Below are 14,759 nucleotides of genomic sequence, written 5' to 3'. Positions count from 1 at the left end.
AGCTTTGGAAAGAATTGGAACCTATATGCACTTGGAAAATTTGAGCTCCAAGTTGCTACCCTCTGTATTGGAAGTGTGATACCCCTGCCACTGAGTATGCTGTCGGCATAATTTCAGCATAAAACAGCTTAGGACATTGCAAATAGGCATGCAGCTCTTATCTTTGTTTTTCTTTTGATATATAGAAGAGTTTGCTCATGCTGCCAATAAATTTGGACAGATTACACCTTTGGAGGTTGATATCCTTTTCCAGCTTGTGGCTCTCTACAGTCCAACAGGGTAATTACTTTTCAATTCACTGATTTGTCTTTTGGTATAGATATTCAAAGTTGTCTATTGGTTTGACGTATAAAACTCCAAGGTAGGATGTATTAGAAACCAAAAGTACCATGAATTAAGTTAATTGTCTAATAGATCTTTACATTTGGTACGTTTTAAAAATGGTACATTGAAATAGGCTTGAGTCTAGTTTTATTTAAATTAACCTCCCGATAAAATAGTGATGCTAGCACAAGGGAAGCAGTTGATTGCCGAGTAGCTGGTGATTATTTATTTGTCTTTAGTTTATATCTGTTAATTCGGTTAGCCTGATAAATAGATCCATGGGAGGGCACCACAGTCCTATTCAACACATCCTGTTCCATGTGGGAGCTCCAGGGAACTTCTCATGTTCTGGACAACCACGTGCAGGAAGTGCCATCAGCTGGAGAGCTGGAGCTCCAGGTTTCAGAACTTGAGCAACAGAATCACAGAAATGGCACAGAAGGAGGCCATTTGGCTCATTATGTCTGCACCTGCTCTCCAAATGAACATTATGACCTAGTGCCATTGCCTTGCCTTTTCCCCGTACCCCTGCACATTGCTTCTATTCAAATGCCCTCTTGAATGCCTTGATTGAACCTGCCTCCACCGCACTTCCAGGCAGTGCATTCCAGACCCGAACCGCTCGTTGTGTGAAATAGTTTTTTCTCGCATAACACTTGCTTCTTTTGCAAATCACTAAGTCTGTGCCCTTTCGTTCTTGATCCTTTTACAATCAGGAACAGCTTCTCCCTATCTATTCTGTTCAGCTCCCTCATGATACTGAACATCTCTATCAAATCTCCTCTTAGCCTTCTTCTTTCCAAGGAGAACAGTCCCAACCTCTCCAATCTACCCTCATAGCTGACGTTTCTCATCCCTGGAACTATTCTTGGAAACCTCTTCTGCACTGTCTCCAATGTGTTCACATCCTTCCTATTATGTGGCACCCAGAACTGTACACAATACTGCAGCTGAGGTCTAACAAGTGTCTTAAAAATTTAGCATTACCTCCCTGCTCTTATACTCTATGCTCCTATTAATAAAACCCAGGATACTACATCCTTTATTAACTGCTCTCTCCACCTGTCCTGACACCCTCAATGATCTATGCATATATAAACCCAGGTCTTTCTGCTCCTGCACCCCTTCAAAATTTCATCCCTTATTTTATATTGTTTGTCCATGGTCTTCCTACCAAAATGCATCACCTTACACTTCTCCGCATTGAACATCATCTGCCACCTATCTGCCCACTCCACCAACTTGTTTTTGTCTTCTTGAAGTTCCACACCATCCTCCTTGCAGTTCACACACTTCTAAGCTTCGTATCATCCGCATACTTTGAAATTGCCCCCTGCACACCAAGATCTAAATCATTAATATATATCAGGAAGTGCAAAGATCCTGATACCAACCTCAGGGGAACTCCACTACAGATCTTCCTCTAGCCCAAAAAATATCCATTACCCATTGCTCCCTGCTTCCTATTTTTCAGCCAATTTTGTATCCACGGTACTACTGTCCCTTTTATTTCCTGAGCAATAACTTTTCTCACAAGTCTGTTGTGTGGCACTGTATCAAATGCCTTTTGAAAGTCCATGTATGCCACATCAACAGCATCGCCCTCATCAAGCTTTTCTGTTACCTCTTCAAAAAACTCCAGCAAGTTAGTTAAACAGCTGGTGTTATTTCAGTGCATCTGCAAGGCTGAGAGCTAGGTGGATAGCACATTACTAAATGTGATTAGTCCACAGCTTAAGAATGTGCAGGCAAAGAGGGAATGGGTGATCGCCAGGCAAATAGTGCAGGAGTTCCCTGAGTGCATTTTCTCTCCAACTGGTATTCAATTCTGACTACTGGTGAGCGTGATGGCTTTGGCTGCATTCCCCAGAGGAACCATGTGCACGGCACCACAGCTGGCTGAGCTGTACCAGAGGAAGATTGGGAAAGTAATAGTGATAAGAGATTCTATAGTTAAGGAAACAGACAGGCATTTCTGTGCTGCAGATGTGAATCCAGGATGGTATGTTGCCTTCCTGTTGCTAGGGTCAAGGATGTCACTGAGCAACTGCAGAGCATTCTGAGGGGGGAGGGTGAACAACCAGCGATTGTGGACGATATCAGTACCAACAACATGGGTAAAAAGAGGGATCAGTCAGCAGACAGATTTTAGGGAGATTGGTAAGAAACTAGCAAGCAGAGCCTCAGTGTAATCTCTAGATTACTCCTAGTACCATGCGTTAGTGAGTATAGAAGTAGGAAGATAGAGAAGATGAATGCTTGGCTGGAAAGATGATGCAGGAGGGAGGGTTTTCTGTTCCTGGACAGCAGTTCTAGAGAGGTTGGACCTATGTAGGCTGGATGAGCTGCACCTATACAGAGCCAGGGCCAATGTCTTTGTGGGGCGATTGGCTAGTGCTATTGAGGAGGATGTAAACTAAGTTGGCAAAGGATAGGGTCAGGAGGTAACAGAGAGAAAAAGCAAGGTGCACAAAGAATTGGGAGAGACAGATAGCACTTGAGTAAGAAACAGTAATGTATTTTGTGGGATCAGAGTAAAAGGGCACGCAATAATGTCTACATTAGGTTTATAGTGGATGCATGTGAATGCACAGAATGTGTTAATTGAGGTTGGTGAGCTGTAAGCGCAAATAACCAATGGGAATAAGGTGTTATGGCAATAACGGAGACCTGGCTCAAAAAAAGGGCAGGACTAGGTACTAAATATTCCTGGATACAAAGTGTTCAGGAAAGACGGAAAAAAAGAAACAAAGAGGGGTGACAGAATTGATTAAGGAGAATATTATAGCGTTGGAGAGAGGATGTCATGTAGTACTCGAGGACTGAATATATTTGGTTAGAACTAAGAAACAGTAGAGGTATCATTAAAATACTGAGTGTATTCTATAAGCCACCAAATAGTGGGAAGGATGCAGCAAGTCCCCGCTTTAAGTCACCCCACTTAACACCGTTTCATTTTAAAGTCATTTTTTTTCAGGGCCCATTTCTCCAAACTAATTGCGATTTTCATTTTTATTTAATTTTGCATCATAGCCATTGGGGTCGTCATAGCGTGTGTTGTGCATCATTGCCATTGGCTTCCTCATTGCACGTGTCACGGTCTTCATTGCGCGTGTTGTGCGTCATCGCATGTCAGCTCATTTAATGTTCACCTAATATTGGGTCCTATGCCCAATCAGTGCCATTGTGAGTCAGTGCCTTGAGAGAAGCGGAATGTTTTAAAAAAAAAAGCCACCGAGGCAAAGTTCTGAAGAAAGAATGTCCAGAGCAAGAGATTTTTTTTTGCAAGTCATGTGGAAGTCTGGGCAGCTCATCTCTGTGAAAAAAGACCCATTTCTTGACTCAAGCTGATTTCAATTTTGGAGCTTCAGGAATGCCTGCTGTGCGTGAGGCAAAGAAACCATTGAAGTCAGTGAGAGAGAGCTAGGTACAGTATTTGCTGCTGTACACAGGTACAATAAAATTGCTTTCCTTGCCTCGGGGCTTGTTCGAGTGAAAAATACAGGATGTACCCTTCAGGAGGCTGACTTCCTTGTTGAAGCCTGCAGCAGTCAAGGCACAGGAGCCATTTTAAAATCAGTGAGAAGCCATTTGCAGCAGGTCAAGCAGAGGAGCCATTTTAAAACCAGTGAGAAAGTCATTTGCAGCAGGCGAGGCAGATGAGCCATATATAGCAGGTGAAGCAGAGGAGCCATTTTAAAGTTTCTTCTTTCAGGCTTATGATTTGGTGCTGCAGTCCCTTGGAATCACTTTAAAATAAAACAAGCAAGCCAAGCAAGTGGTAGTGAGCCCGCTACTGCAAAGGATGCATGAAAAATTATAAGCATAGCAGTAAAATTGGACGTTTTAAATTGTCGTGAGGCTGGAAAACGAGCAGTCGACATTGCCAGAGTGCATGGGCTACCCCCCACGACAGTGAGAACAATCCATTGTAGCACTGACAAAATCAAACAAAGTGTGCAAAGTGTTACACCTTTGTGCTGGCAGGGTTAGTCAGGTTAGAAGCAGCATAATGAAGAACATGGAAAAACTGTTGGCAGTCTGAATCAAAGACCCAAACCAGTGCCAGGTGTCTGGTCATCTAAGAAAAAGCCAAAAGCCTGTATAAAGACTTACAGAATGAGCAGAGTGAGAGGAAGTTGTGGATAGTTCAACCGTTCCAAGAAGATTTCCTATCTGCACAACAATAAAATGCCTGGTGAAGCAGCTAGTGCTGTTACAGAAGCGGCAGATCTATTTGAAGAGAGTTATTGAAGAAGGTGGCTACTCACCAAAACTATTTTTTAATGTTGATGAGGCAGGGTTTTTTGGAAACGTATGCCACAGAGGACGTACATGTCAAAAGAGAAGACCGCACCAGGATTTAAAGCTGCCAAAAGTTGCTTGACTGTTCTGCTCAGTGGAGATGCTGCAGGCATTTTTAAGTTTAAGCCCTTAGTGGTGTACCAGTCTGAGACACCATGGGTATTGAGGGTTTATTCCAAGGAACATCTGCGCGGCATTTGGCATTGAAATAAAGCCTGGATGATGGGAGTACTCTTCAAGAATGGTTCTCTCTGAATACCATCCCTGCCTGGAGGGCATATTGCACCAGAGAAAATCTCACCTTCAAGATTTTGCTCTTCTTGGATAGTTATCCTGGTCATCCTATCAGCCATGATGAATTGTCTGAAAATGTGACGTTGATATTCCTGCTACCCAACATGACTTCATTGATACAGCCCATAGCAACATTCAAGGCTTATTACCTACACTGTACCTTCTCCCAGCTCATTGAGGCAACAGATGGTGAGAATGTGCCATCGGTCAGGGAATTTTGGTGTGGCTACAACATCCTCAAGGGCGTTGATAGTATCGCTGATTCATGGGATGAAGTCACGTCATCGTGCCTGAATGGTATGTGGCAGAAATTCTGGCCTGAATGTGTCAGTGGCAGCGAGAATCTCACAGCGCTGCACCTGTTAGCGTGAAATCATCATTTCGGTGAGGGAGGCTGGATTTTATGATGTGGATGAGGTTGACGTAGTGGAATTGCTTGTATCACACAGAGAGATATTTCCAGTTAAGACTTAATGCAGCTAGAGAGTCAGTGAACTGAAGAGGAAGATCGAGCTGACACATCATCCCTCAAGTTTTGTCATCAAAATGGCTGTCAAAAGCTTTCCAACAAGAGGAATATATTCACGGAGGATGACCAAAACAGAGAATGCAGTGCCAAAGTGAACAGAGTGATCAGTGATGTCATCAAGCGTTACAGAGAGATCTACCGGGAGAAACAGAGGAAAACCATCTGACAGAGCTTGGATGAATATTTCTAGGTTGTTGACGATGCTGGCCCTTCATCCCACTAATTTCACAAGGACCTGGCTATTGCACACTGTCTTCAATTCAAAATCAAAATCACTCCAACTTCTATCGTTTAGCTTCTCTAAAGAAGAATCTCAAACCCTAAGGTCATGGCACCATGCAGGGATTTCAAAGACCATCAGCAATGTCTTCAAAAGATCCTCCAAATCCAGTGGCAAGAAAGATGGTGCAACAGCCAGCCTTTTCCCAAGCCAACATGCCCAGCATCATGGCTCTAAATCACTCAAAGCTATCTCCACTGAAACAGTTTATGAATGTCCTCAAAGCATCTCTGAAGAGGTCAAACATCTTCCCAACTTGTGATGATCGGCCAAAATGAGAGAAGGTTCATTTGGGAAGATACCGAACACACAGACTTGGTCAAGAACGCACAGAGGATAAGTCAAGGCGGTGGAGAGAATGCAAAAGCCTCCAAGCAACTCCTCTGATTGATCTTCCAAGCAATACCTGTCCATATGTGGCAGAGTCTAAAGAGTGCACATTGGACTTATCAACCCATCTCAGAACCTGTTGAGCCAGAGTGGAAGCAAGTCAATCCCACTTACTTTACGTGCACCCCTGATGAAAATAGACCCAGTAGGGAAGCCATAAAATCTAGCCCATCCGATCCTGTGGGGCCTTGACAGAGTGGATGCTTCCCATTTTGGGGAGTCTAGAACTAGGAGAGACAATTTAAAAATTAGGGACCTCCAATTTAAGACTGAGATGAAAATAATTTTTTTGTCTTGGAGGATCGGTGGTCTGTAGAATTCTCTTGTCCAGTGAGCAGTGGAGGGTGGGTCATTGAGTAATAAATTAGATAGATTTTTGATTGACAAGTGAGTCGAGAGTTATGGGGGGTAAGCAGGAAAGTGGAGTTGACGCCACACAATCTGATCAGCCATGATTTTATCAAATGGCGGAGCAGGCTTGGGAGGCTGAATGGCCTACTCCTCCTAATTCTTGTATTCTTGTCTGGCTCTGGACAGGCTAAAAATTGATAAAGGGAAGGTGTTATTAGAAAGGCTGACTACAAAAGTTAATAAATCACCGGGACTCAACCAGAGGATACTGAGAAAAGTAAGGTTGGAAATTGCAAAAGCACTGGCCATAGTCTTCCAATTGTCCTTAGTCGTAGAGCTTGAGAATTGCAAATGTCACACCCTTGTTCAAAATAGGGTGTAAGGATAAGCCCAGCAACTACAGGCCAGTCAGTTTAACCTCAGTGGTCGGAAAGCTTTTAGAAACAAAATATGGGACAAAATTAACAGTCACTTGGACACACATGGATTAATTAAAGAAAGCCAGCATGGATTGTTCAAGGCAAATTGTGTTTAAATAACTTGATTGCATTTTTCGATGAGGTAACAGGGAGGATTGATGAGGGTAATGTAGTTGATGTGATGTACATAGACTTCTGAAAGATGTTTGATAAAGTGCCACATAACAGGGTTGTCAGCAAAATTTATGGAGTAAAAGGGACACCTGGCATCATGGATACGAAGTTGGCTGAGTGATAGGAAACTGAGTGTAGTGGTGAATGGTTGTTTTCCAGACTGGAGAGACATCTATCGTGGGTTCCCCAGCAGTTAGTATTAGGACGCTGCCTCGATCTCTATTAATGACCTTGACTTGGGTGTGCAGGGCCCAGTTTCAAAATTTACAGGTAGCACAAAACTTGGAACTATTGTGAACTAAGGAAAGATAATGATGGACTTCAAGAAGACATAGACAGGCTAGTGCAATGGGTGCACACATGACATGAAATTTAATGCAGAGAATTGTGAAATGATACATTTTAGTACGAAGAACAAGGAGAGGCAGTATGGAATAAAGCATACAATTTTAAAGAAGGTGTAGGAGCAGAGGGATCTGGGGGTTGTTGAGGGTGTCAGGGCACATTGAAGAACTGTTTTTTTATTCTTTTATGGGATGTTGGCTTCACTGGCTGGGCCAGCATTTTTTGCCCATCCCTAGTTGCCCTTGAGAAGGTGGTGGTGAGCTGTCTTCTTGAACCGCTGCCATTCATGTGGTGTAGCTACACCCACAGTGCTGTTAGGGAGGAAGTTCCAGGATTTTGACCCAACGACAGTGAAGGAACAGCGATATACTTCCAAGTCAGGATGGCGAGTGGCTTGGAGGGGAACTTCCAGGTGGTGGTGTTCCCATGTATCAGCTGCTTGTGTCCTTCTAGATGGTAGTGGTCGTGGGTTTGGAAGGTGCTGCCTCAGGAGCCTTGGTGAATTCCTGTAATGCGTCCTGTAGACGGTACACATTGCTGCTACTGTGCGTTGGTGGTGGAGGGAGTGAATGTTTATAGATGGGGTGCCAATCAAGTGGGCTGCTTTGTCCTGGATGGTGTCAAACTTCTTAAGTGTTGCCCTCATTTTGGAAAGTGGGGAGTATTCCATCACACTCCTGACTTGTGCCTCGTAGATGGTGGGTCCTTGGGAAGTCAGGAAGTGGGTTACTCGTCACACGATTCCTAGCCTCTGACCTGCTCTTGCAGCCACAGTATTTCTATAGCTAGTCCAGTTCAGTTTCTGGACAGTGGTAACCCCCAGGATGTTGAGAGTGGGGATTCAGTGAAGATAATGCCATTTAACATCAAGAGGTGATGGTTAGATTCTCTCTTGTTGGAGATGATCATTGCCTGACACTTGTGCAGCGTGAATGTTACTTGCCACTTGTCAGCTCAAGGCTGGATTTTGTTCAGGTCTTGCTGCATTTGGGCATGGACTTATCTGAGTATCCTCAGTATCTGAGGAGTCACGAATGTGTTGAACATTGTGCAATCATCAGCAAACATCCCCGCTTCTGACCTTATGATGGAAGGAAGGTTATTGATTAAGTAGCTGAAGGTAGTTGGGCTGAGGACACTACGCTGAGGAACTCCTGCAGTGATGTCCTGGAACCTCCAACAACCACAACCATCTTCCTTTGTGCTAGGTATGACTCCAACCAGTGGAGACTTTTCCCCCTGATTCCCATTGACTCCAATTTTGTGAGGGCTCCTTGATGCCACACTCCATCAAATGCAGCCTTGATGTCAAGGGTGGTCACCCCTACCTCACCTTGGGAGCTCAGCTCTTTTGTCTATGTTTGAACCAAGGCTGTAATGAGGCCAGGAGCTGAGTAGCCCTGGCAGAACCCAAACTGGGCATCATTGAGCAGATTATTGCTAAGCAAGTGCCACTTGATAGCACTGCTGATAACCCTTTCATTATTTTACTGATGACTCAGAGTAGACTGATGGGGTGATACTTAGCCAGATTGGATTTGTCTTGCTTTTTGTGTACAGGATGTACCTGGGCAATTTTCCACATAGCCAAAGTGATGTCATTGTTGTAGCTGTACTGGAACAGCTTGGCTAGGGTCACAGCGAGTTCTGGAGCACAAGTCTTCAGTACTTTTGCCGGAATATTGTCGGGCCCCATAACCTTTGCAGTATTCCGTGCGTTTGGCCATTTCTTGATGTCACGTACAGTGAATCGAATTGGATCTGTGATGCTGGGGATCTCCAGAGGAGGCCAAGATGGATCATCCACTTGGCACTTCTGGCTGAAGATTGTAGCAAATGCTTCACCCTTATCTTTTGCACTGATGTGCTGGGCTCCTCCATCATTGAGGTTGGGGGTATTTGTGGAGCCTCCTCCTCCAGTGAGTTGTTTATTTGTCCACCACCATTCCTAACTGGATGTGGCAGGACTGCAGCGCTTAGATCTGATCTGTTGGTTGTGGGATCACTTAGCTCTGTCTATTACTTGCTGCTTATGCTGTTTGGCACGCAAGTAGTCCTATGTTGTAGTTTCACCAGGTTGACACCTCATTTTTAGGTATCCATGCCCTGCACCTTTATTGCTGATTCCCTGGCTTGATGGGACTGGTAGAGTGGAGGATATGCCTGGCCATGAGGTTACAGATTGATTACAGTTTAACAAAGCATACAGGATCCTGAGATTTATAAATCGAGGTATAGAGTACAAAAGCAAGGAAGATATTGTGAACCATTATAAAACCAGTTTGGTGTCAACTGGAATATTGTGTTCAATTCTGGGAGGAACTTCAGAAAGGATATGAAGGCATTAGAGAGAGTGCAGAAAAGATTTATGAGATTAATTCCAGGGATGAGGCGTTTCAGTTATGTGGATAGGTTGAAGAAGCTGATGCTGTTCTCCTTGGAAAAGTAGATGTTGAGAGGAGATTTGATTGGTGTTCCAAATCATGAAGGATCTGGACAGAGTAGCTAGAGCGAAACTGTTTTCATTGGCGGAAGGGTTGAGAACCAGAAGATGCTGAATAAAGTGTTTGGCAAAAGAACCAAAGGTGATATGATGACAAGCTTTCTTACCGTGCAAATGGTTATGGTATGGAATTTTGTTTTTATTCATTCTTGGGATGCTAGCATTACCAGCAAGGACAGCATTTTTTTGTCATGAATTCCATGCCTGAGAGTGTGCTGGAGTCAGATTCAGTTGTGACTTTCAAAAGGGAATGGGATAATTATCTGAATAAGAAAAAAAATCAGGGCTATGTGGAAAAGTGGAGGAGCTGGCATGAACACACCAAACCGAATAGCCTCCCTCTGTGCTGTAACTATTCTATGAAGTGAAAAAGGTTATGACAATGGTGCACAGGTCAAGCACATATTTATAAACAATGGTTTCCTGTAGACTGCAACTTAATTTAATGGTTTTCCACAGATTGCATATTTTTAAATATGCTACTGTTAATTGTTTTATAGCACTGTTGAAGTTTTGTCAGTTAGGTTTGATTTTGCTTGACAACTTAACACAATTTATTGATTTCCCGCACCCAAATGGATACCTTCTTGAAATATCAACAATCTTGTGTTAAGATTTTGACTGGAAGTAACTGCATTTTTTCAGCATAATCTGAACAAGATTGTTTAGCAATACAGATTATTGCAACAAAACATATGGCAAGACAGGTTGAACTTTGTATGTGTTATACTTTTAATGAGCTGTTTCTCTGCTTGTTTATTCCCCCTTCAGGCGAGTCACACTGGCAGATATTGAAAGAATAGCACCATTGGAAGAAGGAGCCCTACCATACAACCTGGCTGAAGTCCAGAGGCAGGTAGGAGGCAAATGTAGCTTTCCAATGCAGATGTCTAGTAATGTTAAAGTTACATTAGTATGATTATATCATGATGCTTATAATTGTGTCAAAACCAAAAACTTGCATTTACTGAAAGCCTGCTCAAAACAATTGCTGTGTACAGTTTGAAATAAGAGCGTACAATTTAGTTTAGCAGCTTGGACAGTCCCCTTATGTGGAAGTGGGAAGTGGCCCTTAATTGGGCTGTGGGCTGGTGACTTCTCTGCCATCTTTCCTGTTGTCAAATGGCATGGTGACTAAGACATCAGACTGAAGAGGGTATTCCCTCTAATCCTGCAACTACCACATAGGCCAGTTGAGGAGGAGAAATTACAATCCCCGATCACATAGCGACCACAGAGACTCAGGCTTCATTTAACCGGTTTTATTCAAGCATATGCAAGGGAGCCACAATCATTCCTAAGAATGAAGACTCAGTTCCCAGATTGATTACATTTCATTACTTTTGTACTTTTTCTTATAATACATTTGAGTACTTTTGAATATATCTAATCGGCAACCGACACACCGGTCCCATGTTAAAACTATCCTATTGAGCACATAAACGTGATTTTGCTAACCAATTATTCTAAAGGGGATATACATAATTATATTATCCAATCAAAATTAAAACATGTACGCAAAGACCTTGGTTCTCACAACTCAAGACCGCTTGTGTTTCATCCAAGACCCCTCTTTGTCCATTGTATGTCTTCCCATATCTAAGCTAAAACCATCTGCCCCTTCCCTATGTGGGAGGGGAGTACACGTAATCTATTTTATGTCCTCCTTGTGTCTTCAGTCTAACTCTCAAGGCTGTGCAGTATTCATCTGGTAATCGTCAACTCTTAATATGCTTAGTAGCCATGTCTGCCTGGAGATTTTAATGTTCTTCAGTAAATTCTTAGTGTTCTTTTTTAGCATTTTTAATTTTTCCCTAACAAGACAAACCACCTGACACTTTCCCATACCATTTTGCCAGCTTTCTCCCCTCCCTCTCCATATCCATAGGGCTGGTAAAATTCAGCCTTATAGTATTATTCCGATTAGGTAGTGAGGAAGGAGAGAAGGCTAGAGGGCAGGGGAGAAAGAAAGCGTCAGGAAGAAATGAGGAGGTCAGGAGAGGTTGGTGTGTCATTATGGAGGAAGCGAGGGAACTGGGTAGGGGGAAAAGGGAAATTAGTAAGAGGATAAGTTTTGGTGGTGTTGGGGAGGATTGAGGAAGGGTGTGATGAGGCCAAGAACTAACAGGCAGGTAAAATCATGGACACACAAATGCAGTTGAGAGTGGAGAGTGAACTGGGAGAAGAGAGAGCAAAAAATGGTCAGTGGGAAGGGTCAAAATGCTATTTGGAATGTTTTTCTACAAACGTGACATTTAAATGCAAGTTGTTGTTTGTGGGGTGGTTTAAAAGGACAAATTGTTACTTTGTAGTGAGGGTTTATGTAGCTGTCAGGGAATCAAGATCAAAAACAAAAACAGAATTACCTGGAAAAACTCAGTAGGTCTGGCAGCATCGGCGGAGAAGAAAAGAGTTGACGTTTCGAGTCCTCATGACCCTTCGACAGAACTTGAGTTCGAATCAAGATTATTGGTATAGTGCTACCATGTACAGGAGATTGACCAGAGAGTACAACCTCTTTTAGGGAAGAGGAAGGTAGACCATATTGATAGTCAGCAGGGCTTTGTGTTTGTCCCACTGAACAGTTGCAACCCAGTTGACTGCAAATATAGAGATAGTTACTCGGTGCTGTGGCTCTGCCTGTGTCAGGCAGAGCCACAGTAGTTACTCGACACCATCTAACAAGTAATGACAGTACCACTAGGTAAGGTTGTGTGAAAAGGTGGGATGTTTCATTGAACTGTGCCACAATGTTTTCAGCTTATGTAAGTGACCTGAAATGCAGCAAGTTGAGAACTTCATTGTTGTGTTCCTCCTGTTTTGCCATGACTCAGAATCTTATTGCCTTCCTTGTAGATGGTTATATGTCACAATTGTAGAATCTATTGAAATGAAGTTTGGAAACAAATTGACTGTTGACCATCTTGCATGTATTGGTGTTAGCTCTTAAAGAGACTGAATGCTTCTGTTCCTGGCCTGGCATGTTGTTTTTCAATTTGCAGGCGATTTGAATTTTTTTTAAGATCAGTGAATGCATTAACCACTTGCATAGAAGTGCACATTTTCTTTAGGGCTAGTAAGTACCTGGCTTCTGCAACAGCTCTGGCTGATCGCCTGCTTTCAGAAATCTGGAGTGGTACAGTTTGGCCAGCTGTCTGGAAGCATGTTCTCAGTACAAATGATGATGTAGAAATTAGATAAAAAAGGGAAAAAATTAAGAATAGAAACAAATTTTAAAGTTCATTGTTGTCACTATGGTAAACTACCTGAGAGAGAACTTAATTTATATATATGTATTTTATATATGTAATATAATGCTTTGGACAACTTGGAGGAAGATACTTCTATCTTTTCAGACTGGGTTATAGGGATTAGTCATTTGGAGAATTTCTTAAAACAATTTAGCAGGGTCTATGTGCAGTAATCTCATTGGCATTCCCTTCAGTACCATGCTAGAGTCTGGATACAGACTAGAACAATGAGAATCGCAAGATACAAAATGCTCTTTTTTTAAAGAAGATTTGGTAAACAGAGTTGCTTGTGTCTATGATATCTGTATGAAAAATATCTGGGAGGAGCTTATAACACGTCTTTACTCCCCATGCAAGGTGTATTCCGATTGCAATAGAAGGATCAGCACATTTGCCCTTGTCAGTCTGAGCTATTGGGGCTGCTCTGTATGCTGGAGCTGACTTCACCCCCAAAGTCCTCTTAGATTGGGTAAAGGAAGTGACATCAGCTTGTGCTGCTAAATTTTCTTCAAAGTGCTTTTTCTGGGATGTGTTGAAATATCATTCAACTCACCTTAACTAAAATAATTTGCAGTTTATAATAGTATTGGTCAGATAGGGTCTGGAGGGACAAGTGGTTGCAAGAGGATTTGTGAGCCAGTTGGTACTATGTGCTCAAAGTTGGCCTCCCAGATACAGTGGTTGACTCTTACACACCTGCCTTCTGAAATGGCCTAGCTTGCCACTCAGTTTAGTGATGGGCAGTAGAATGATAGAATAGTGTAGCACAGGAAGCTATTTAGTCCGCACCAGCCCTTTAGAATGGCTATCCAGTTACTCCCACTCTTTCCCCATATCCCTGCAATTTTTCTCTTTTAAGTAGGTATCAAACTGTCATTTGAAGACAACTATCGAATCTGACTACTACCAAATTCTGTGAATAAATAAAAACAGTAACAACAACTTACATTTATATAGTGCTTTTAATGTAGTAAACATCCCAAGGCATTTCATAGGAGAGTTATCAAACAAAGTTTGTCATTGAATCACAAAATGTTATATTAGGACAGGTGGTCACAGAGATTTTAAAGAACAAGTGAGAGAGAGAGGTAGAGAGGCTTCAGCTGAAGGCTTGTGGATTGACTAAAATTTCAGATGAGAAAAAGCTCCGAACATGAGCAAGTAGTTGGAAAGAGCACTCCCAATGATCCTATACATCCAGCACTTATACTAGAAACTCAGGAAAGAAAGATCTGCTAGCAATGAGTAGTTATGTTTCTATATAGTTTTAAGACATCCAGGGAACACAATATTTCAGCCTGTGTTTTCAACATTAGTACCATGTCCAGTTGTATTATAAGAATGTTTTAAACACAGTGAGATAAACTAAATACACATTAATAAAGGGGTATTAACCATGCTTTGTACTCACCACTCTTTTTTTGTCCCATTCATTAGTATACTTTTCTCTTGCACAAGGTGTTATGATCTCTGTAGAGATCATTAACTTTGAAAAGAAATTTCAGTTCCCAGTGGCCAACTTAGAGGAATTGCAAGGCAAGGTTTCATGTTTTAAGACTTTTATTGCAACAAACTAAAAGCAACATTGACTGAA

The 14,759-nt window shown here is 42.4% G+C and overlaps 1 protein-coding gene across 1 annotated transcript in view; it reads left to right on the top strand.

Moving 5' to 3' along the window:
* Positions 1 to 14,759, top strand: part of slc25a12 (solute carrier family 25 member 12) — a 147,399-nt gene that overhangs the window by 65,516 nt on the left and 67,124 nt on the right. Inside the window, exons 8-9 of the mRNA XM_041200800.1 lie at positions 186 to 279; positions 10,686 to 10,770. Of these exons, the coding sequence (XP_041056734.1) occupies positions 186 to 279; positions 10,686 to 10,770 (179 nt within the window). The remainder of the gene's footprint in view (positions 1 to 185; positions 280 to 10,685; positions 10,771 to 14,759) is intronic.

Source organism: Carcharodon carcharias, chromosome 12 (genome assembly GCF_017639515.1).
Source record: "Carcharodon carcharias isolate sCarCar2 chromosome 12, sCarCar2.pri, whole genome shotgun sequence".
NCBI lineage: Eukaryota > Metazoa > Chordata > Chondrichthyes > Lamniformes > Lamnidae > Carcharodon > Carcharodon carcharias.
This window is presented reverse-complemented; position numbering and strand designations above follow the sequence as displayed.